Here is a 25,586-nt window from a genome sequence, read left to right on the forward strand (position 1 = left end):
TGTGTGTGTGTGTGTGTGTGGCAGAGAGGAAAAGAGGGAGGGAGATTGTAATGCTGGGGAATACACACAAACATACATGCATACACACACTCCAAAGTGCACACACACCTGTTTGATGGGGTGACACAATGTCCCACCATGAACCCGGCATTCCAGCCAGCGAGCCACTGGGCTTGCAGCACTTCTGTATAAAGTGACACACAGCTCGTTAGATTTTACTCCAGATTATGAGTTAGAAAGCTTCAGCTGTTCAAAATTACTTTATTGGCTGTTTTATCTTTTTCTGTATCAAACAGAGATGGAGGAAGGGGTGCAGTGGGCAGCCAGTGTGATGGACCATACAACAGGAATAGAAAAGAAAGCTCAGGTAGGTGTGAGAGAAATACTAATGTTGCTCCTTGAAATGATCATTAGAAACTCACCACTTGGGGGATTCTGTTTCTTAAAAATAATTCATGTTACTAATACTGCTGTATCACAATTTTCAAAGCCCTGATTTGTGGAAACATGAACAGCTATAATATGTAAAGACTGTTGTATTAATGAGCTGCGATATCCTAGAAAACATGTCAGCGTTGACATTAAGTCCCAAACAAGAGGATAAAATGTCTGTCAGCCTGCTTCAACGATCATTTGCAGGCACACTGGAAAACACATACTTAGAAATTATAGATAACAGTGTTACTAGATATGATGAAATTGCTTGCAGTTGGATCATTTTCTTTTCCAGAGTTTTAGTAAAGCCTGTTTTAGTCAGGGGGTTTTATTCTTAAAGTTTAATTAACTGATCATACCTTTACCATCCAAATACATTTTGGAAAAGTAATCAAAACTGAATGTTTAATTTCCTGACACAATATAAACTGACTTCCATCCTTTATTTCTGAAAACCACTGTATTTCTTGCAACGTATTAAGAGTTATTTTAATTCCTTTTATGTGCACTAAACAACATAATGAACTGTCAGCAAAAGAGGTCATTATTGGCTGATGGATAAGAGAGGTTATGTGTCACATCCACCGAGAAAAAATTAGATATGCTTTTAGGGGGTCCACCAGAAAATTTTGATACCACCTGGCAGCCATTTATTTCATTAGTTTTTAAAAAATGTTATATTATTTTTAAAACATTGCTATCTGCATTTCACTTTTCTCTATCTGGCATTTTTTTTAATTTATTTTATTTTTCTTGATTTATGTATATGTGAAACTGTGAATGTATGTGTTTATTTAAATGTAATTATTAATTCATGTATTTATTTCTATGAATGTATGCTTACTGATGGTGCAGTACGTGGGGGATGGGGGTGTATACAGGGATTTGATTTCATTATTCTGTGTTCAAGTTGTCCGTTTTTTAATATTCATTAAAAAAAAAAACTTGTTAAAAGACCTTGTTAAAAAAAAGAGGTCATTATGATCAATATTTGGTGACATTAACTTCATGTATATTCTAATTACTCTAATTCAAATGATCTTCCCAGGTTAATTCAGGGAAAATGTGTTAAAAATATATATATATGTTTTTGGCAATCAAAGGGTTTTTATTCAGACTAGACAAAAGAACCAACAAACACGAACCTCTCATCAATTAATGAATGAAATATTATTTTACTTTTTAAAAATAATTGGAATAAAACAAGCATGCAGGGTACATAAAGGCTCACATGCACACAAAGACATGTTCCTTTGAATTCTGTATCAGTGATAAATAATGTAAAAACAACTGAACAGCATACGAGAGGCAATTTATTGTGAATACTACTTTTGTTATGGCCAAGCCCAGCTTGCACTATGCTGTGAATTTATTTTGACATTAACACCACCATTCCCAGCTCTCAACACCCTTAGCCTGCTTGGCACATCTGCATTACAAGCCAATCATATCTCTCTCATCTAGATTTTCTAGTAGCGTTTTCTACATTGCTATCTGCATTTCTGTTGGTTTCCAGGCAGAGGAGCGAGTGAGGAGGATCTCCTCAGAGCTGCACTGTGAGATTTTGGACCTGAGTGGTGGAGAGAATATCACAGAGCTGTGCAAAAGGAAAAAGAAGATCAAGAAAACATACTCGCCCAGGGTGTCTGTGGAAATCCCTGTGGTGAGCTACAACTTTCAGAAACCTTATCTTCATGTGCACAACAGAGATATGAAAATTGAATCTCTGTGTCCCTTCTGTCCCTTTGTGTTTGTGTGTGGAAAGACGGGGCCCATGGATACTGCAGAATTCATGAACGCAGCAAGTCAAGGCAAACTGACTGTAATAGACAAGTATCTGGTTGATGGTGGGAACCCAAATGTCCATGATGAGGTATGCTCTCACTGTGTGGTAGGAACACAGACACATGTACAACATACAGCAACATAAATATGATATATTTAAACCCTCCAGTTGAAGAGGACAGCGCTGCACCGGGCCTCTCTGGACGGACACACGGCAGTTGTCCAAACGCTTTTAGAAAAAGGAGCCGATATCAACTTTAAAGATCAAGTAAGACGTGCGGGCACATGGCTGTTTGTAAAGATGATGATGAGATTGGTTCAGATTATCTTCACTCACTAAAGCTCCAGCCTCCAGTGGCCTCAAGTGAGTGATATTAATAGAACAGAGCCATGCTACTGTGTTTCAGCTGGGCTCCAGGGCCATACATTGGGCCTGCAGAGGGGGAAGCCTGGGAGTTGTCAAAGCCCTGCAGAGCCACGGGGCTGACCTGAATGTTAGAGATAAGGTAAATGTGCATTTTATTTGTGCATGAATTTTTACCTGGACTCATACTGAACATACTTGAGGTCTAATGCTAATGTACAGTTGGTGCTTTATGTGCTGGTCACAGTCACAGTGCATGTCAATGTCCACATTACAGCTGTACAGCACTCCTCTGCATGTGGCCACTAGAACGGGCCACACAGCCATCGTGGAGTACCTCCTGTCCTGTGGTGCCAAAATCAACTCCAGGGACAGGGTAGGCAGCAGCTCAACACTGTGTTTCACTTCAGTGTTTCATCATCACTATATTTCCCTTCTGCCATTGATTCATTTTTCTCTTCCCTCAGGAAGGGGACACAGCCCTGCATGATGCCGTGCGTCTCAACAGATACAAGATAGTGAAGCTGCTCATAGCTGCAGGGGCTGACACGAAAATAAAAAATCATGTGAGTTTTTACACCTGTTGTGCATGTCCGGTTTAACTTGAACATAATTTAACAGGAATAGTTTGACATTTTGGGGAATACACTTATTATATATAAAGATATCACCGTCCTATCTCTGTGTAAAATATGATGCTACAGACAGTATGATTAGATTAGCATAAAGACTGCAATCAGGTATAATCAGAAAAGCTCAGATTCATCAGATTGATCAGTTAGGACTTGGTGTTACCCCTCAACAAATCATCAGTTGTGTACCTTAACATTATTGGGTGTTTCGGCCTTTATCACAAGACCCCCTCCATTGAGGCAGGCCGACCACAGGCTGATCAGGCCTGGGAGTGTGTCAGAAGGTTGGCTCCTCTGTGGTCACCTGGGGGCCAGATGCTGATCCTCTCTCTTCAGACATAACCAGTGACTGCACCTCTCAGCTGTACTGGCCAGATCTTTGACCACTTTCCTCTGGGCGTGCCCATTAATCCCAATTTCCTTGAGGAGCCTAGTGGTGGATCTAGCAAAGAAGCCTCTGCAACCCACCTCACTCAGTCGCACCTCAGCTTTCTAGCCTCTAGTTGCCGCTTCAGTTACGAGGTCAGCAGAGCGCATGTCATGTAGTTTCTCTTTTTTTTTTAAAATCCAAACCAAAATCAAAACATAAAGCAGCAGCTGATTTATGAGGGAGTATGTGCTGGACTTTTTCTTGGCCAGGCACAGTAACTTCCTCAAATCTCTAATAGTTGGTGGTGACTAGCCTTTAATGAGAAATAGTCCAGCACAGAGCTCACTGCAGAATGGCAAACTGGTGTTGTTAAACCAGAGAGTGCCCATTGGTTGGAAGGTCCAATAGTTCATGTCCTATTGGACCAAAAGCCCACAGTTTGTCAGCCTGTTAAAGCCGCAAATTAGCCCAAAAACACTGCTCCAAAAATTCACACTCTAGAGTTGGAGTTCAGCGACTGCCTGCCTGCCTACTTCTCAGATTTCATTAACATATTGCTCAATTTATCAGAGAATGTATAAATCATATCATAAATCAGGATTTTTAATGACCTTTAAAGAAAGACTTTTCATTCTGGGAACTAAGTTAAATAAACAAAAGTAGCTTTTATTTTTGGGATTTCTGGCACCTTTAAACTTGAGGCTTATGTACAGATTTAATAAACAAGTTATAAGGTTGTAATTGGTCACTGGCACTAGGGCACTATGGTCTAGGTACCATGTCTGAGGGGTACTTCTGGTTCCATAGGTACCATACTGAAAGTGTTTGGTGGAAATGGGGCTATAGATATGAGAGTGGTATGAATCTTCCTGTCCAAGAAAATGAATAAACATTATTCCCAAACTGTTCCCTTAAAGGACACATATTGAATGCATGCAAGAACCTAACATGCCGTGGCTCATATCTCAACACTGTAAATGCAATACAACCCCTCACTAACAAACTGACAGTATGACCTGTGTTACAGGAGGGAGTAACCGCAGTACAGCAGGTAAAACAATGGCAGTCTGACATCATGGAGACCCTGCAGAGCCTGGAGAAGCCGAGAGAGGTGGGACCTGAAAACACCTTGAGAGAGGAGTGAACAGCATGTATATCTACTCAGTATATTCTCTATGACTTCTCTTTTTATCACTTTCTGTCTCAGGTTCAAAACACATTCTGTAATTCCGCTGTAGGTCTGTGTACATCATGTCTGAGATTGAGTGTATGTATGTGACAAAATCAGCTTTTCCAGGGCATGGCGTTAAAACCTCTGAGATTAGTCTGAACTCTGACACTGGTAAATGTCAACTTGGGTGTGAAGGATTCAAAATGATCTGCTTATCTTGAATATGGAGACAAAAACATCTGAATGAGGAAGCAAAGCTGATTTTTTATCAAAACCTTACTGCCAAGTTTTGGCTTTTGATGTTCACATCTAAAGCGCTTCATGATCTGAGGAGCACTCTCATGGATGTTTCATATCTGATTTGTGATGCCTTTGGAAGCTGAATAATATTAATAGATATAGTGCTGTGCAGAAGCTGTTTGAATATACATCAAGAAGTCCTTGTTTTATTGAGGCGGCAGACAAGGCCACAGCACACAGTAGCACTGTGTTTGAGACGTCAGCTGACGATAGCAGCTGGTATGCCCCCACTAAAGTCAGGGATTCGAGGGGAGCTCAGTGGGCATATTTTCCTTCTACCATCAGTGGCTCAAATGTTCCTGAGGGAGGTTGGTCATTCACACTGGGGAAACCAACAGCTTGCTTCACTGCTTGTAATGTAGTTGTTTGTGCAGTTAGTCAGTACACACGCAGCCATTCATTTCGTGAGCACATTTTGTTTCACAAATATTGTGCCACTGCTGCATTTTTCGTAATGTGAATGTAAAACGCTGTTTTGAAAAGCGTAGCTACTGTCTTCTGTTAAAAAATTCAATGTGTTCATTGTAGACAACTCGTCAGATACATTATCAGCCACACACAGTATTTCCTGTTCCAAGCAAGGCTGTTAACTGTCCGGGACTTCTGTGGAGATACACCATACAAGGTTACGCAAACTATGAGACAGTGTTGTCATTTATTTGGTCAGCGTGACACTAACAGAGATATTACAGTACATCATTTGTTCAAGGGCGTGAATTTTTATTTTCAACATTTGAAAGAGGATTTTGGAGGTTTTGGACATCCTCTGCTAGCAAATTTTGAGCATCAAACTCTTAATTTCTGCGTCCTGGTGAAATTTTCTGCACTAATTTGTACCTTTTCTGCATCAGTTTAAGGTGTAAATGCCTTTAACCTTTATCCCAATTTTTTCATAAATGTAAAACTATTCAAATCATCTGTCTGATAACCCTTTAAAGTAATCAATCTTTTTTTTTTTTTTTTTTAATTTTCATGGAAAAGTAGGTGAAAAAGTGTTTTTTATGGTCGGTCACAATTCTGACCAGTGGGATAATGTGTTGTATCCACCATTCATTGACCAAATCAACATATTCTCTTATGCAGTCATCAAAATCCTTGTATATCCCAGCTCAGTTATTAACACATTTAAAACTCTGTCTCTGGCAGTCCCCAGCATTTCCACTAGAAAACTCCATCACATTCTAGAGTGACTACTCTACATATCAAAAATTCTTACACATACATATTACACATACAGTACAGGCCAAAAGTTTGGACACACCTTCTCATTCAATGCGTTTTCTTTATTTTCATGACTATTTACATTGTAGATTCTCACTGAAGGCATCAAAACTATGAATGAACACATGTGGAGTTATGTACTTAACAAAAAAGGTGAAATAACTGAAAACATGTTTTATATTCTAGTTTCTTCAAAATAGCCACCCTTTGCTCTGATTACTGCTTTGCACACTCTTGGCATTCTCTCCATGAGCTTCAAGAGGTAGTCACCTGAAATGGTTTCCACTTCACAGGTGTGCCTTATCAGGGTTAATTAGTGGAATTTCTTGCTTTATCAATGGGGTTGGGACCATCAGTTGTGTTGTGCAGAAGTCAGGTTAATACACAGCCGACAGCCCTATTGGACAACTGTTAAAATTCATATTATGGCAAGAACCAATCAGCTAACTAAAGAAAAACGAGTGTCCCTCATTACTTTAAGAAATGAAGGTCAGTCAGTCTGGAAAATTGCAAAAACTTTAAATGTGTCCCCAAGTGGAGTCGCAAAAACCATCAAGCGCTACAACGAAACTGGCACACATGAGGACCGACCCAGGAAAGGAAGACCAAGAGTCACCTCTGCTTCTGAGGATAAGTTCATCCGAGTCACCAGCCTCAGAAATCGCAAGTTAACAGCAGCTCAGATCAGAGACCAGATGAATGCCACACAGAGTTCTAGCAGCAGACCCATCTCTAGAACAACTGTTAAGAGGAGACTGCGCCAATCAGGCCTTCATGGTCAAATAGCTGCTAGGAAACCACTGCTAAGGAGAGGCAACAAGCAGAAGAGATCTGTTTGGGCCAAGAAACACAAGGAATGGACATCAGACCAGTGGAAATCTGTGCTTTGGTCTGATGAGTCCAAATTTGAGATCTTTGGTTCCAACCGCCGTGTCTTTGTGAGACGCAGAAAAGATGAACGGAAGGATTCCACATGCCTGGTTCCCACTGTGAAGCATGGAGGAGGAGGTGTGATGGTGTGGGGGTGTTTTGCTGGTGACACTGTTGGGGATTTATTCAAAATTGAAGGCACACTGAACCAGCATGGCTACCACAGCATCCTGCAGCGACATGCCATCCCATCCGGTTTGCGTTTAGTTGGACGATCATTTATTTTTCAACAGGACAATGACCCCAAACACACCTCCAGGCTGTGTAAGGGCTATTTGACCAAGAAGGAGAGTGATGGAGTGCTGCGGCAGATGACCTGGCCTCCACAGTCACCGGACCTGAACCCAATCGAGATGGTTTGGGGTGAGCTGGACTGCAGAGTGAAGGCAAAGGGGCCAACAAGTGCTAAACACCTCTGGGAACTCCTTCAAGACTGTTGGAAAACCATTTCAGGTGACTACCTCTTGAAGCTCATGGAGAGAATGCCAAGAGTGTGCAAAGCAGTAATCAGAGCAAAGGGTGGCTATTTTGAAGAAACTAGGATATAAAACATGTTTTCAGTTATTTCACCTTTTTTTGTTAAGTACATAACTCCACGTGTTCATTCATAGTTTTGATGCCTTCAGTGAGAATCTACAATGTAAATAGTCATGAAAATAAAGAAAACGCATTGAATGAGAAGGTGTGTCCAAACTTTTGGCCTGTACTGTACATATCGCCTCTTTGTCAGTGGCCTTTTACGTTCACATATGATGTGCAAGGTATCCCTCTGCATCTGCTGTGACGTTCCAGTACGCCCTACCAATACTGGGACGTCAACAAAAGCACATGGTTAGGTTTAGAAAACAACATTTGGCATTCAGGAAGCAAACACTCGGCTCCTGGGTGAAAGTCCAGGGTTTGTGGACCACCCAACCTACCCAATCTGTACAGACTTTCCTGCTCCTTATATTATGTCATTTCCAGCAGGGTATCGTACCGCCCCCGTAGGTGCCATCCAGCCATATCATAACAACACCAAAGGTTACGTCCGACCCTGTTACCTACTACCACGAAAGGTGGCTTTTGGCTTCAGGTGTCCGAAGCCAAAATCTTTTTCAAAGCAGCGGTATTCGACGACTTCAGAATGAGAACGGGCAGGAGGGGGAGGCGATAATCACTGTTTAAGATGTCCTATCATGATCTGTTTGCCTCAGTTCAGCATATGAATCCAAACCTCACAGTATATATCTGACACATCGCTATCACAATCACTGAAGACAGCAATCTTTTTGATTTAGAGGGACAACTGTAAGGTTGTATGCATTGTCTGGGCTGTCACCTAAACCCCACATACCCAAAACTTCACTCAAAAGAAGAGTAGAAGGTTAGGCAGATCAAGAACTATGTACTTTTAGATGTGTTATCGCACCGGTCACTATTGTTGCTGTCAACATGTTCACTAATTCTGTGACCCTTCTGAACAAAGTTGAGTAATTACAACTGCAAATATTGATGCGAGACACCTTAAAGATAATGTATACCAAAACTCTCTGTCCTATCTTTATGTTAACACACTTGACTAACCATTTGTTTGGGAGCATTGATGCAGCCATCCTTGTCTCATGGTGCAACCAGGAAGTAAACAGCTCTGGTCATGTGGCAATTTACAATAAACTAAACTAAATTTGCTGGATATGCATTTATACATCATTCGGTAACATTTTTAGAGCCTTATAACTGAAAACCTTTTTTTGTAGTCACTATTGTTACCAGTGTGATTTAAATGCTGTCAAAATAAAAGTCCTGTGCTACTTGTGTCTTTCTATAATCAGGGACAAATGCACATGCTCCAAATGTTAAGGAGAGAATCCCCCTGCATTCCCCTGAAATCTATGCCTGCGTTATAGTTTATGCATAAGATTAAATCTGTTGGATTCATATATGTTTTACAGCTTTAATTCTGTTCATGTGAGCTACAAACTGTATGCGGTGCTGTTGCTGAGGGCTGGAGTGGTGTAGAATGAGGAGGGGGATGGGAAAACTGGCTTCTGCTTGGAGCTGTGCAGCAGCCAAAGACCAGAGGAACCTGTTTATCCATGAAACGGTTAAAGTTCCTCCCCATAGCTGCAGATTTCTGACATTCTTTGTGGTAAAAACATCGGAAATGGCTCCATAATCACCTGATAAGGAACGACTTTGTCATGTGTCCAAACACAGGGAAAAACGCACATCTTTTCTCAACACAAGGCTTTATTGAACACATTACTGCCTATGTGATACACAGACCTATTCCAGGAGAATGAGGGGATACTGTGCAGTACTTTTTATCTAAGAGCACTCAAAGCAACATTATATTGTTACTGGAAAAAAAAGGTAACCATGGCAATGATATTTTCCAGGCAGGTGAGAGTCTGGACAGGCACGCTTTTAAAGCACCATTTGTTTTCCAGTTGGAAATAGATGTGGAATTTTTGTGAATTCAATTCCACTCAGGCAGGCGTGTAGAGGCAAAGAAGGCTTGAGAGCAGGCGCCATCTCCGAAATAGCAGGAAGGAAAAATGCCGTTGCATGATCTGAAATGCGGGACATTACACATACAGCAAAACAACAAAGTATCATTGTGTGCTTGGAGATAGTGGTACTGACGCATGCTCTGGACTGCTTCTCTGTGTCTAATGTTACCTTCAATCTTTCTGATTGTACTCTGCAGCACACTGCCATACCAAAGCGGGTCTCAACGAAGCAGCAGTATGGGTTCATGATATTGAGTATTGATTGTTTTTCCCCTCAAAGAATATAACAATAAAAACCAGAAACTGCAATAATCCAGACGAGAGACTCCGAGAATATTTACAACAAAATCTCATATCAATTCCCTGTTTAATCTTCGGTCCTTTTGTTTTTCCTGTGCACTGCAGCCCCAGGTGGATTTGTCCTTATTGATTTGTCTTTACAATCCAGCTGTGAGAAATAACACATGTAAATCCTGTCGACTGCTCCCGGCCTCCTCACCTATAATATCATTTGATTGTCTTTGGTTGAATTTCTATGTAGGCAACCCTAGACAACAAGACATGTCTACAAATGCTTCGTAAGGCCTATTAACTGTTCAAGTACACTGAACTCATCCGTAATCACAGAATAGCTGCGACTGGCTATAAAGGTTAATATATTCCTCAGAATACTCAACCACACTGTCTTAAATAATTTAGTAACATTGTTTTCTACCTGACCAATCAAAGAATTTTCTCTTCATTCATTTGAAAGGTCAGAACAAACACAATCAGTGACAATGAACGTGTGAACACTTCACAGAAAAACACATAATTACATTTTCTTAAATATATATAAATACTTTCATTCAGCTGCCTCAATTATGATCTGTGTCCTTAATTTAATGCATATAATTATGATCATCTAACAACTCTGATGATGTCCAGTCGTCCAAGTCTTTCAGGTTATAAAGGGGAAAACGTGAGAGAATTATCCAGCGGAGTTAAATCTCCTCTCCCATGATTTCCACTGGGAGACAGAGGTTTATTGAAGTGAGGAGAGCTGCTGGACTTGTGAGTGATGGGGGCTGAGACTCAGCACCAGCTTAGCAACATGTCCCTCAGAGTGAAGGCAATCTTCAAACAGGCCTCAAATTCATTCGGATGACAGACACCTTAGGGGAAATGATGCAGAGGAGACGGGAAGGAGAGGGAAGTGTGCGTCATCTCATTTTCAGATGGACACCCTGGAACTACACTCTTGTACCAAAATGTCTTTAAGGCAATGTGAATACTGATCCTCTAGAAGGAGAAACACCGGTGACGAAATGCATTCCTTGAAAGATAAAGATGGCAGCAGCACTGTTAATTGGGATGAGATTTTAAAGGTGCCCCATGGAGTGTTTTTTTGAATAAACTAAAGTTATGTCTACATTCACTGTTTTCAAGTCTTGTCTAACAAACGTGTTGAATGCATTTCCTTCCTCATAAAGCATCTGTAAAGCCTTTTTTTTCTCCAATATTTTAAACTGTGCATTATTTAGATCCACGTTCGCTATCTTGCAGTACTAGAGGTCTCCACAGGGGACCTTTAAGTAACACTCTGTTTTAATGGATTGCAGCAATTTTAAAGTGAACTGATCTAATTAGTGGCTGAAGTCTTTGACATACAGACTTAATTTTACACCTTTTCCTAATGCAGGAGAAAAAAAGCCCTCCTTGAGTGTCCAGTGTGTAAGATTTAGGGGAATTTAGTGGAATCTATTGGTGAGGATTGCAGATTGCAATTAGCTGACACTTCTCCCAGTTTGATTTCTTTAATGTTCATCGGTCAGGACGTTTTTACCGGTAGCTGAATCATCCGCAGAGGCCTCCACCTCTCCCAAACAAACAGAGTTGGTGACTCAAACTGGTAAAGACACTGTATTAAAGCAGTTTCACGTTACAAATCAGTGTTTCTCCTATGCTGTTTGGCTCATCAGAAACAGGCTGCTAGCCCAGCACCTGCTAATGTATGCTCGCCTTTCTTCACTGATAACATTATATGTGCTCACCTTTTTTCTGATCCAGACATTCAAGTTTTTTTTTACAGGTAGCCGGATTATCCGCAGAGGTCAAACGCACCTGGGATCTAAACCAGTTAAAACACTGAATAAAGCAATGTCACCTTACAAATTTGTGTTTCTCCAATGCTGTTTGGCTCATCAAAAACAGGCCACTAACCTAGCATCTGCTTATCAGTGCTCACCTTTCTTCTCGGATTACTTAAATTCCAGACGTTCAGGAGGTTTTTATAGGTAGCCGAATTATCTGCAGAGGTCTCCTCCTCTCCAAAACAAACGTTCCCAGTAATTTAAACTGGTAAAAAACACTGAATAAAGCAATGTCACATTACAAATTAGTGTTTCTCCGATGCTGTTTGGCTCAGCCACTAGCCTAGCGCCTGCTAATGTGTGCTCACCTTTTTTCTCAGGTTACTTAAGATCCAGATGTTCAGGCGTTTTTTATCGGGGGCTAAATTATCTGCAGTGGTCTCTTCCTCTCCAGAACAAACAGATTGATTATTTTAAACTGGTAAAAACACTAAATAAAGCAGTTTCACATTTTAAAAAAACCTGTTTTTCTGACGCTTTCATCGTGGAGGGGCTGCTAACTACGGTGGCCGATGCAAAAACACAAATGGCCCTATCAAGAGTCAGTATTTGGTTTGTTGACAAGCACTTAACGGAACATAATTATTATATTATATTCCATTTCTGCCAATATATCCCCCTAAATCCTACACACTGGACCTTTAAAGTACCAGATGTGCAACTGCATGGTAAGAAGAGGTCTCCTATATTCCGCTGTCTGATATATGAAGCTAACTATTCTAGAGAAACCACTAAGACACTGTTTATGAGTACAAGGAACAAAACAGCAGCATTTGGTGTTAACATGACTTGTGAAGTTAAAGGTGTGCTTCATGGTGTTGTGCATTTCAAGTCAGTCATACAGAAAGCCATTGTTTGGTCAAATTGCATGTGCATTCCAAGCCACTGTGACGGCTAAGCGAGGAAGATGCAGAAAAAGAAAGTGATGGTGAAAAAAAAGAGAGAAAGACACAGAGAGAAGAGCTGGAGGGGAGTATACGAGTACACATCCCTGAGGCCCTCCTGGAAGTTGCTGGAACCCTGACCGTGTCTCCTCTGAGGTCCATGACAGTCAAAGCGCCAGAGTGCGGGCGCTGGAGGCTGAAGCCTGCGCACGCTGCACCACTCCTGGACACTTCTCTCTCTTCTGCAGCTTGTGGTTTTGAAACAGGCCCTCGTTTCGCGGGACACCATGAGCTCCATCTGGGAAAGTCAATAGGCCTGGAGGCAGAGACCCAGGACACTGTGACCAAACCACAGTGAAATACTACTGATGGACAGACTGTTCCAGCAGCGTATCAAACTTACCATATCCCTCAACACGTCCATCTGTGAATTCTCCTTCAAACTTCATGCCGTCGAATCTACTGAAGACTCCTGTGCCTTGAAACTTCCCATGTGCAAATTCTCCTTCGTACCTGACAGAGTGAAAAGAGAGCAAGGCATCATTTGTAACTTTTTTTTTTTTTTTAAGATATTTTTTAGGGAATTTTTTGCCTTTAATCGACAGGACAGTGAAGCGTGAAGGGGGGAGAGACATGCAGGAAAGGGCCACAAGCTGGACTCGAACCTGGGCCGCTGCGGCAACAGCCTTGTATGTGGGGCGCCTGCTCTACCACTAAGCCACCGACGCCCCATTTGTAACTTTTCATCGAGGACAAAACTTGCTTTCTTTCTGTCTCACTCTTTGGCACACACACCTGGATCCATCTGTAAAGAGCAGCACACCAGAGCCGTGAAAGAGTCCATTCTCGAACTGGCCGGAGAAGCAGGTTCCATCCTGAAACTTGAGCTGGCCCACACCATGCCTCCGACCTGGAAAATCACACATCAGGGTAAGCAATGGCTCAAGCTTCAAACGGATGATGGAAACACAAGAAATCATGTCAAGGCAAACGACCTTGGGACCATTTGTCGATTCATTTTATCTACATGGGTGTCATCCTGCCTCATCTGACCACTTAGCCTCTAATGGATTACTCTTTAGTAATAGTGCATAACATACTGTAAGAGACGACCAACTAAGCATGACATTTGAACTTGCAATGCGGCTCAGGGTTTTATATTCACTTGGTATTGGAGAGCCACTACATATGTCACGAGTCAGTACGTGCTTGGATTTAAGTATCCCCCCCCCCCCATCAGCTAAAGGTTTACTACTGAATTAGGAGTCCCATCTGCCTCCTGTGTGGTGGGAATTACACAACTCTAATCCAGCAGATTTTTTAGCAGGGATTTTGACTTTAGGATCCAGGAATGTAGTTGCATCCCCCTCCTGGTAGCACATGATCCACTATTGATGCCTATAATCATGTCAGAGGGCACACACCTATGAGTTTCTGGACAAACTGAAAAGGTGGGCCAAGCTGCTGATGGAGGTTGAAGGAATACACCAATTAAAATAACATGGACAGTGTTTGCATTGACCTGAAACCATGACTGGATGCTGAGACAAAACAAAAACCCCTGGATGGTCCTGTTCCTGGTGTTCCGATTGATTTGGTTTCTCGGCAGCAGCTGACAGAGGACTCTCCAAGATTTCCCAAACAAGTCTAAAGTCTAATCCAGTAGATTTGACAAAGCCAGAGCTGGTAAATCTGTCTCGTTCGTCATGGGTTGCCAATGCTAGCTAATTGGGATTTGATTAAACGGCTTGAGCTTGCATGTCACTAACATCACTGCATGTGTGTGCAAGAGAGTTAAAGCATCCTCGTAATCTTTGCCACAGGTGAGAATTTGACAAAGATTTAACATTCTCGTATGCACACATGCCTGTAGATTAATGAACGGAAACCCTAAAATATTGGCCGCCACTGGTACTTGCGTTTGTTCCTGCTTGCTTCTCTGTAATATCATGACATTACATATACTGATGATTTAATGAGCATCAAGCCTTTACTGAGGCAGAGTGCTGCTACCTTAGCTAATGTAATGAGAAATAAATCTGACTAATGTCACAAGCTGTACTCGAGGCTAATCGACAGCGCTCTTTATTCCATTTGCATGCCATTCTGCTTTTTTTAAAAATACTATAAATATACCGTGTGAGTTGAGCTGAACACAGCTGAATGGGTATGTGTGGAAAAGATTAGATCATTTAAAACAGTAAAAATGTGCCAAAATAACAATTACTGATATTAATATTTTGGGGGAATATAGGTAACGTGTTCAGTTTTTGCAAATTGGGCACCTGCATACCAGAATACTTGTGCTAATTTCAAACTTTACATAACAAGCACCGAATGCATTTCCCCAGTCTGTCAGTGTCTCACCGTTCCCTTTCACTCGGCTGATAACTAACACAGCGATGCCTCAGAGAGACATTATGAGGACCAGATGTACCGTACAGAAGGTGCAAGTGAAAGCTTGTCTCATCTCTGTAGCTAAGTCGGTGCCACTCGCACACAAACTTAATTTAAAACCGAGAAGCAGGGCTGTCTTGCCTTCTTTCCACTCGCCGTGGTACTCTTCCCCACTGGCGTAGGTGAAAGATCCTCTGGTCAGAGTCATGTCACCCCTGGTTTCAACACACAAACACATTCATTAGCAGCACAGATAAAGTACACATATAATTTGCTGACCAGCAGCTATACATTTAATAGAAAAACACTGCACTTTGAATGGTTTCCTGTGAGTCTCTAACAGCTCTAAGAGGCTGTTTCTTTAACTGTCCGTGACCTCTGACTTCTGTAGAGGAAAGCGAAAAAGAAATGTTCCCTAATGGGATTACTTTTGCTCATGTAATTCTCAAGTCTAGCTGGGTGCCAGTGTTACAAGCTTCCCAAACATACTGCAATTTGGCATTACCTTTAATCAATTAAATAAATAAAGACAGAAAAGCATTCAATAGACTTTAACATACAACCTCGTGCAGTGTGACTAGTCTTTAGTTAGAGTACTAAACACCATGAATAAATTACAATTGAATACCTGAAGCAGTTTTTGTGTTTTCTAAATAGGGTGGAAATTATAGTGAGGATTGCTGTGGGACAAAGCCTCAGTGTCAGTGCATGTTCCTGCAGTTGAACTTTAAGTGTGGGTCGGATCAAAGGATAAAGACAGGTCACACCAGATCCTATAACTGTCAACCTAAGAAGTCTGTTTAATGCCCGGTGCATGTTGGTGGTGGTGATGCTGGTCTGACCCCAGTTGAAAAACACACTTGGTGGTGAAACGCCCTCTGTAACGAACCAGGCTGGAAAACGTGACTGTATGACTGCAGATATAAACAAAAGCTTCTCCCACGGTGACCATTTCAAACAGCCTATTGTTTAAAACAAATGTCAGTGTGGTCCAGAATGGCAGTCAGGTGTAGTTTTACACATGCTGTCGCCATTGAATAATTCAGTCCACACCGTGACTGAAACACACTAACGTTACTGTAAATATCTGAATCAGGCTGCCAGTGTGTTTCAGTCAGTGAAGCCTTTGCATACATATTGCTCCATAGGCTATCGCTTATAGTGTCAAGCGTACGTAAATAATTGTAACCTATGGCAACACAACTACATGCGAAAAGCGACAACACCTACAAACGCTACCGTTTACCTGTCCGCTACGTTTGTCGTCTTTGAAGCATGGAAACCACCGTACAAGAGCCGAGGGGCGTAAAAATATGAAAACACCGGCTGAGAAACGTATGCCGCATTCAGGTGATCCTCGTAAACTCCTACATCACACATGAAGCGTCTTAAATGACGTTTACATTTGCGTCACATACGATAGCACAAAGTGAGCAAACCTACAGTAAAGGTGTTGTATTATTTGTTGTTTATTTTAGAAATTGAGATGAACGGTTGTGTTACAGCAGCTGCATGAAAATAGTGAAATGTCTTCTTATACAGGCTTAATAAAAACGTCTCGTACTTTGACATGTATAATATGCTCTACTCATAAGGATTCAACTGAGTAACTTCTATATGAACCTATTTCCTCTCTACAAGCCGTGTTTACTTTTGTTTTCGTGTTCGTGTCGACGTTCAGCTCAGAATTACAATAACTCCGACAGCACATGAAGGTAGCACTCCAACAGCATCATCGCAGCCTGACCGCCGCGTTGTTTCATTGCATGACTGCTGTTGGCTCTCATTAAAACTTTCTCTGATTGGCCTGGTGTATGCTACAGTTTAGAGACTGTGGCATACATTTTTATAAAAGGCTCCTGGGCATTTTGCTGAAGATAGTTGAAGCACACGACACTACAGTTTAAGTGGCTGTAGTGTTGTTGACATAATGTTTAACATGAAGGCCATAGACTACATATAGTGTACAGACTCTAGTGAACTGTGAATAAAGATGTGAGCATTATATTATTAACACCACTACTTCAATATCCACCACATCTACTACTACTTATTACTAATTAACAACAGTCATGACTATAATATATTATTATTATTACTATTACTAATGTATTATACAGAAAACAGACTTATGTGGTCTGTAGTGTAGGGATTCAGATGATGTTTCTCACAGGCTAACTGCATAGACATTACGTTTTTGTTCCCCTCAAACACAACTGCATTTACGTTACTAGCCAGGATAGCATTTATTCAACTGTGTAAATAGGTACTGGCCTCAGAAAAGCAACTATAGATTCTTCCTGTTCCTGAAAATCCAATTAAGACACCATCTAAATCAAAAATGAGCCAAAATGAGCTGTATGCTATTATCAACCCACTTTGTTTCCAAACAGATTTTGCTTTTAAGTAGCCAAACACAACTATGGCATTAATGGTATTAAAAAATTAAACACGGCCTCTGTACTACCCAGGGCATTAGGTAACAAGAGTCTAGAGTATAGTGTTTATGTTCACCATCTTAGTTTAGTGTGTTAGCACGCTAACCCTTGCTAATCCGCATTAAACATGAAGTACAGCTTAAGATGATGGGAATGTTATGTATGCAGATGTTTGGTCATAAACCATAGTTTTAAACAAAATGAAAATCAGGGGTCAGGGGATCAAAAATGAGAACAACTGAACCTATGGGGAACATGAATGTTTGTACCATTTCACAGCAATCCATTCAGTTCATCCAAGCAATCTTAAAAGAAAAGTCAAACTAATGGTGGCCACAGAGGAAAGGTCAGGGGATCCCTAAATTCAGTATCGTATATTGTCTGTAAACCATCAATGTTTGTATACGTTCCATGCCAACCAGTCCTGAAGATGCTGAGATACTGGTATTTCACAGGATGAGTGAAAACTTTGACTTGCTGGTGGAACATTAGGTAAAGTAAATGAATCACCAAAGTTCTTAGACTGATCCTCTGGGAACCATGAATATCTGTACAAAAATGAATACTAATCCCTCAAGTAGTTGTGAAAATATTTCATTAATAGCCAAAAATGTAAATTATGTTGTGGCACAGAGAGAAGGTAAGAGAATCACCAAAGTTAGTAGGTTTGATTCACTGGAGACCATGCAAAATTTAATGCAGATCTATTGAGTAATGCTTGAGATATTTCACTCTGAGCCAAAGTGGTGGACCGACCATCTCTAGAGCCACGCCAAAAGCTTTGGTTAAAAATGCAGGATATGCCTTGAGACCAAACCATTTTATTTTAGTTTTTCAAATTACCATACATTATTTGCCAGATAGTAAACCTGGGGCCTTTAGAGCCCCTGAGGGTTCAGGGCCCAGGGGCAGTTGCCGCTTTGCCTGGTTGGCAATCCAGCCTTGGGTAAAGTCTAGCCTATACTAAACAGTTACTGATCTTTCAAGTGGAAAATACCTCACATTTGATTTGATATAGACAGCCCAAGGTATTAACCTAAACCCCACATTAATATTTTTAAAGGTCTAGTGTGTGGGATTTAGTGGCATCTAGCAGTGAAGCTGCAAAAGGGACACCTCTCCCATGTCCCAAGCATTTAGAACGACACTGTTCGATGCAGAAATGTGAAATCAGGATTGGCCCAATTTAGAGCCAGTGTTTAGTTTGTTCGTTCTGGGCTACTGTGGAAAAACATGACTGACTCAGTGGAAAATGACTCATTTCCTGTCCCCCCAGGAAGTGGGAGACTGGAAGTGAGCTAATTTTTGTAGTGGCCAAACAGTGGAATTACAACATAGCTAGTATGCAGTGATATAAGTAATAAATACTAAGTAATTAATGCATCTCATAATAGTTGTAATGGGTTTTGGTCAATGTTGTGACATATTGCACCGTGAGTTAAGTTGTGCATGTGGTTAGTGACATCCTACTTTTGTCGCTGGTAGAAAGTGAAATAAAAAGGTTTCCTACTATTATCTAAAGAGCAGCTTCAAATTCAAAGTTAATTTATTTGCTTCTTTCTTATTAGCAAGACACCCCAGTTCGCTAACATGTAATTATTGGGATATGTACTATTTCTACCTATCCACCTTATTCCTGAGGACACTACTGTAGAAATGATTATGTGCAGATAGCAGAAGTAGCAGTATGTTAGTTAGTCCCATAGTGTCTGTGGTTAGTCCCGGTGGCTACTCTTTGTGGATAACCGCCAATGCTGGTTCTCTTCTAAAGTACTTTACCTTCAGTTTAGCAAATACTAATTTATTTTTTAACAAATATTTAACAAATGTTAACTTAGCATTTTCTAAAATGTCTTTGCGGAGCTGGTACCTGTTGCCCTGTCTGTAACGACTAACAACCAGTCTGAGCTAAGTTTTTGTCTTCAGCAACTGTGTGGTACCATTGATATGAGAAATAAAACCACAACAGTTTCACGAGACTTAGTGAAAATGTATTAAATCAGAATTAGCAGAAGAGAACGTCAGTACATGATATCCCTGCCTTTCCCTGTCTGACTTCATAGTCAACCTACATTAGAAAATTGATCATTATAAAATAAACTCAGCAACATACCTTGAAATATGTATTTAGTCATTAGGGCTGACAATGTGTCACTGATTTACCATACTTCCTTTATATCATATAAAAAAATGAATGTAAAAAGTTATTTCTATTATTACTACTTTATAGGCTATTACCATTACTGAAGTCTGCTGCTAAATTCAGCATCATGTTTTTTCTTCAGAAGAGTTTTTAATAAATCAGTAGTTAAAAAAATGTGTAAACTGCGTTGTTAACGCAGATGAGCGGAGGATTCGCAGAAATCTTAGGAGCAGCTAAGCTAGCTTGGGACATGTTAAAGTTAACAATATTTTAACGGAGTAAGGCAAGCTAATTGCTACAGTGCCTGGTTTAATGGAAAAAAGACAACAGTGCTTTGAGATGGCAGTCAGAGATGGCAGAGGTATGGTCACATAATCCTGTTTGAGCCAAAACAGGTGGTGTGTTCCACGTTTCCCAGTTGATCTTGGAATAGAGTACTGTAAACAAATGTTACCATTGGAAAATCGCCGGTTTCAGTTCAACGCCGGAAGTCGCGCACATATTTCGCGTAAGGGATCACGGGGGAGTTGGATGAATGCCCTTAAATCCTACACACTGGACCTTTAAGGGAAATCCTACAGTTGTTGTTTACATTGGTGGACACAATGCAGTATTTTAGCCTAGTCATCTATTTATATACTTACTTATTTATCCTACTGATTTAATGACTCAGTTTGGTTGCTGTGTTTGACTGAAACATGGCCTACATCTCCCCCCTGGAGTGATTTCCTCCTGACACACAGCAGCGCGCGCTGAAATAGCAGAGCGCTTCCACTTCCCGTGCTCGTGCCCGCCGGAGACGAACGGTAGAAAATGGCGAGCCCATGTAAACTGCAGCAATGCACTATCGACAGGCGCGGCTTTCGTCAGGAACTTGACTCGTGGCGACACAAACTCATTCACTGTGTAGGTAAGGAAGATGCCAGTTACACGGTGTACTATTTTACCGGTTGAATTCCGCCTCTGTGCGACCGTTATCGATGTAAATAACCCTCTATTACCGGACTCACTCGGGGCATCTCGGAGCTACTTTTTGTTCTTCAACTGTTTCCTTCTCACGGCAGCCTGCCTGAGCAGTTACCTAGATGTGGCAGTTTGTAGCAGTGTCGCACTACTTATGGGGTTTCCTTGCTGTTATTTTTACTGTTTTTAAAGACAAATTACAGAGTTTAGCTATCTAACGTATCAGGCGTAACGTTAGTTTGTTTAAAGGGCACCGTGCTTGTTTTAGAGGGAGTGTCTCTATGCGTTGCGTCGACTATAAAACCCCTTTTGCTAATGCGCGTCCCCGTGTGATGATACTGTATTTTGGATGGGGGAGGGCGACACATCCCCATGGTGGATGTTTTAACATTTAGCTTACTTGCTTTTCTCAAATCACCCCCTGCGAGCGCGCACTGCTGCATTGAGGAAGTGACCCCTTTGGGGGAGTTGCCATTTTCGACGACGTTACATTGATAAACTTCTCTATCGTTAGCTAGTTACTTCCCCTGGCTCATTTTAAGCTAATCATTAAAATGCATTGTTGACGTAATGGGTTGAAAGCACCTTGCATTGTGTATATATCCGTGTTAGGGTGTAGTTGAAGCTAAGCTGTTATTTTTGTAATATAGCTAAAGCAATATCATTAGCATGAGCTAGCAGAATAGGACATAACCTGCAGTAATGAGGGCCAGGACACCTTTAGCTGTGCTAGTGGTATGGCTTTATAATCTGTCTGTAGGTGGGTCCAGACTGAGATATCTTCCCCTAGCCCACCACCAGCAGCTTTACATAATTGGTCCTATAGTGAAATGTAGGTTTCTTGCCACAGAAGGATTGCTATGGCACAAACATTCATTGTTCCCATGTCACACATTCTGCGGGTGGTCCCCTGACTTTTCAAACTAATCATTCTCTTCTTTCATGTGTTTACAAATGATTGGTTTACATTTGTATTTAATGTGTTGATTGTGTGTTAAAGTACTTGGATTAACATGCTTTTGCTCTGGTCTAAGTTTAAAAGACTTTAGTTGAAAAAGCTAGGAAAATTATCGCCCATGACCTGTATTCATAATACGAACGGCTTTCATCAGGTAGACACTGTAGGGTTCCCATTAAACACAGAAGGATACTTAAATATATAGGTGTAACAACTCTTTCATCCTTGTGTCAATGAATGACTGAATGCCCTTTATATCTGCACTTGTATGTGCTATGCCCTTTATGTCTGTTTCTGCACTCTTAATGTATTTTTATGTGGCAGCCTTTGTGTCCAAGACAAATTTCCCTAGTGACAAATAATCTTGAATCTTGAAGCAAAAGAAATTTAAAAATAATTTGACATTGCTGCTTCAGTATAAGACATTTCAGATTTTCTGCCTTTTTTAAATTGAAAACCTTGATTAATAAACATATTCTTCCATGATTATTATGAAGTTCTTTAATCCATCTTCTCATAATTCTGTTCCACTCATATTGACAGATGGCTCAAATTTACATTAGTAGTTTGACACAGTTTGACAGGAGGGCTTGAAGAAGAGAGAGAGAGGCCATTTTTAAATCCGTGCTTTGCCAACCTCCTTCTTTTGACTCGGTAACATAGCAACAGCCTATGTGGACGTTCGGCACCATCATACACGGATTGATAAAGCAAATGAGGAGCAGAGAGTTGCTTGGTGACCCTAATGTTCAAATTAAATCAGCTTCTGTGTTTTTTTACTGGCTTGATCATAGTTCTTATACAGTTCTATCAGTCTCAATGGGAAATATGAAACAAATTATTTCCTACATTGAGTCATTAATGCAGCATGCCTCATTAACGGACAATTTCCATATTACATAGGACTGCCTGCTGTTAGATTGATATAACAGAACTTGCAGACTTTGATCATGAGGATAAAAACATATCCGCCCATAGATAAAATTATCTGACCAGGTCTTTAGTGAGGGTATCTGTGATATATCATGCAATATATTGTACACATTTAATGCCTAAACATGCATATGCAGTATTTTTCCTCGTGAGTTTTGGCAGAATATGAAATGGAATTTAAACCACAGGAGGCAAAAACTAATTCAAAACCCAGAACACTACTTCTGACGCTGCTGATCTCAAAATGTCACATTGAATCAATCTTACTTAAAGTGGCCTCTATGTATAGGTCTTATTGAAATGTGTAATATATGTACAAGGCATGTCCTGTGTGCGTGCACAAAATTCTTGACATGAGTCAAAATAGTAGTTATGTGACATTTCGGGAAAGAATATCAGTAAATCTGACAGTAATGTCATATTAAAGGGACAATCTACCCCAAACTCAAAAATACATATTTTCCCTTTTACCTGTTTATCAATCTAGATTGTTTTGGTATGAGTTGCCGAATGTTTGAGGTATCGGCCGTAGAGATGTCTGCCTTCTCTCAAATATAATGGAACCAAATGGCACTCTGCCTGTGGTTCATTAAGCACCAAAAAGAAAAAAAAGTGAAAAATGCCAAAAGCAATGCCTCCTTCAAGTGACCACAGGTTACTCAAGATATTTCGCAGACCTTGTTATGAGCAGTTTTATGTAGGAACAATTTACTTTCTACTACACCTGCTAACTGCATCGCCACACTTAATGAAGTGTATTACTACCTGCTGATGAGAGACGTATTACAGCATGATATGTAAACATTAATGGCAACCTCTAACCTCTGCACAATCAATTGAAATATTAGCAAAATCACAATATGGCTGATGGCAACATCCAAATTGCAGGAGCTACAATATTTTGATAAAGGTAGATGTGTCACAACAAACCTTTTTTTTTTTTTTTTTTTTTTTTTTTTTTTTTTTTTTTTTAAAGATTATTTTTTGGGGCTTTTTGCCTTTATTATTTTATACAGGACAGTGTGAAATGGGGAGACAGAGAGAGTGGGGGGAAGACATGCAGCAAAGGGTTGCAAGCCAGAGTTGAACTCGCGACCGCTGCAGCGAGGCATCACCTCTATACATGGGCGCCGGCACTATCCACTAAGCTACCGACGCCCCTACAACAAACCTTTAAAGATAAAGCGTTGTGGTGCTACAAAGATACCTTGCTCTACAAATCATATCGTTACGACAAACATAACCCTGGGTACTCAATATTATTACTGATGTGAAACACCCGTCTAGAGCTCCCAGGGCTTGGTTGTACATCTGTTACCAGAGAGTGAGGGTTCAGCTGCCAGGCTAAAGGTAAGAGATGTGGGTCTACCTGTAGCCTGGCTGTCCTGGCACTGATCCGATGGCCGTCACTTGGTTAGCTTGCTCTCCATGGTTTGACACTACTTAGTGTCAGTACTGTTGCATTAACAGGTATTTGGGCTTTGGCTTTATCTGACAGGACAGCCTTAGAGTAAAGGGGGGAGATAGGGGGAAGACATGCCGCAAAGGGCCGTAGGTTGGAATCAAACCTATGACTGTTGAGGCAAGGACATAGTGTTTGTACATGGGGCACCTGCTCTACCAGGTGAGCTCTTGGGCACCCCGAAAGCGGGAATTTCCTGCTGTTACACTGGCTCACAATTTTGTATAAAAGGTACAATCGTGGAATGGGGGGACAGAGGTGTCTCACCTTAAAGCCAACATCAGAGGTAGTAACAACACCGTAATGATGTCTGTATTAAAGGGACAGTTGGCCGGACAGAATCATGGGAGGCATGCGTGTGACGATTTGACAATGTGTTATTCAGCAACACACTGCAGGAGATTAAAAACATAGCTGATAGCAGTTAGCAGATAACTCATAGAAGAAGGACAGCAGAAAATGTCTGCAAATTGGGAAAACAATGCGGTCCAGGAGCTTCTTACCCTCTGGGAAGAGGACAAGATCAGCCGCCATATAACAAGGATTGTAAATTATTGTTATTGCCCTGTTAATTCTATTGTTATAGTTAATAAAGTGCTGCCGACACATCTGTTACATATCACACTAGAGGCTGATGCTGTTGTTGCTATCCTAAATCACACATTGGAGCTGCACGATGCTGCCGTTGTTTGGTTCTGTGTAAAAATGCAGGGGTGGCATAAAAATGGGACTTTATAGCAGCCCTATTGTGCGATCTTTGTGCAAAACAGCTTTAAATACTTCGACATGCCCCCTTTCAACTGAACATGGGCTCTACACCTAGGTAAGCCCAACCCAACTAGCCTGAAGAGCCATGCAGGACAGCCCATAGGACAGTGTGCTGTGACAGTAAAGACCCCAGAAAGAATCACATCATCATCAGCATCAGTGCAAAAACCACCATTCCCAGTGAAACTAAAGGCAGTATGTTTTTTTTTTTGCTGTAACGTTAGCTAGCTCAATGGTTCTAGGTAAGCTAGAAGTACATGTACACTTCCTTTTGCACAGTGATGCTGTTGGTGGGTGTAGTTTGGTAGAAAGAAAATGGTTCCTACACGAAAGTGATCACAACAAGATCTTAATTAACTTGAGTATCCTGGTCATGATTTCATGGTTTTTCAGATGTATTTTTTGGGGACTTTGAGCACTATAAGCTACGTGCCATCTAGTTCCATTATATTCAAGAGAATGCAGACATGTCTGCAGTCAGTATCAACTCACATCAAAATAATCTAGACTGACAAATAGCACTACAGGTAAGAGAGGAAAAATATGTTTTTTTTTTATTTTGGGATGAACTGTCCCATTGTTTTCCCCTCAATTAAGAGTTCTCTGGTGTTGCATGCTAAACATTTTCAGCTCTTGGCTTATATACTGTACGGTAGGTTAGATGCTTATTTCATGATAAGAAAGAGCAAGTGCAGCAAAACATTTTACATAGCTGTCAGCCTCTTGCTCTTGATTGTTAGTCATAGACCAGATTAACCAAACCTTAGGTCCAGAACTTTGTATGATGTTTTTAAGCATCATATTT

At 40.9% G+C, this 25,586-nt stretch overlaps 3 protein-coding genes across 6 annotated transcripts in view; 2 read left to right on the top strand and 1 right to left on the bottom strand.

Moving 5' to 3' along the window:
- The first annotated feature begins 177 nt into the window (after positions 1-177).
- On the top strand, positions 178-6,295 carry ankrd2 (ankyrin repeat domain 2 (stretch responsive muscle)). Its single transcript, XM_033614036.2, has 8 exons — positions 178-367; positions 1,952-2,098; positions 2,201-2,308; positions 2,390-2,488; positions 2,628-2,726; positions 2,862-2,960; positions 3,052-3,150; positions 4,614-6,295. The coding sequence occupies exons 1-8, from the start codon at positions 299-301 to the stop codon at positions 4,728-4,730; spliced, it is 837 nt and encodes a 278-aa protein (XP_033469927.2). The 5' UTR covers positions 178-298; the 3' UTR covers positions 4,731-6,295.
- Positions 6,296-9,388: 3,093 nt separating this feature from the next.
- Positions 9,389-16,460, bottom strand: morn4 (MORN repeat containing 4). Of its 2 annotated transcripts, XR_013487865.1 has the most exons (6): positions 16,363-16,460; positions 15,258-15,331; positions 13,515-13,629; positions 13,123-13,232; positions 12,360-13,035; positions 9,389-12,297 (listed from the first exon to the last, which is right to left on the bottom strand). XR_013487865.1 is itself a non-coding variant. In XM_033613888.2 (5 exons), the coding sequence occupies exons 2-5, from the start codon at positions 15,322-15,324 to the stop codon at positions 12,887-12,889; spliced, it is 441 nt and encodes a 146-aa protein (XP_033469779.1). In that variant the 5' UTR covers positions 15,325-15,331; positions 16,363-16,460; the 3' UTR covers positions 9,390-12,886. The 2 variants fall into 2 exon arrangements, 1 of the variants encoding a protein (XP_033469779.1); XM_033613888.2 differs by having other exon boundaries at positions 9,390-13,035.
- A 4,004-nt stretch (positions 16,461-20,464) lies between these two features.
- The window catches only part of LOC117247982 (ligand-dependent corepressor), a 30,056-nt gene continuing 24,934 nt past the window's right edge, over positions 20,465-25,586 (top strand). The window contains exon 1 of one of the 3 annotated variants that reach the window (XM_033612681.2): positions 20,465-20,607. In XM_033612681.2, the coding sequence (XP_033468572.1) occupies positions 20,511-20,607 (97 nt within the window). In that variant the 5' untranslated portion in view covers positions 20,465-20,510. The remainder of the gene's footprint in view (positions 20,608-25,586) is intronic. The other 2 variants (XM_033612680.2, XM_078160977.1) reach the window with 2 other exon arrangements.

Source organism: Epinephelus lanceolatus, chromosome 17, assembly GCF_041903045.1.
Source record: "Epinephelus lanceolatus isolate andai-2023 chromosome 17, ASM4190304v1, whole genome shotgun sequence".
In the NCBI taxonomy this organism is placed as follows: Eukaryota; Metazoa; Chordata; class Actinopteri; order Perciformes; family Serranidae; genus Epinephelus; species Epinephelus lanceolatus.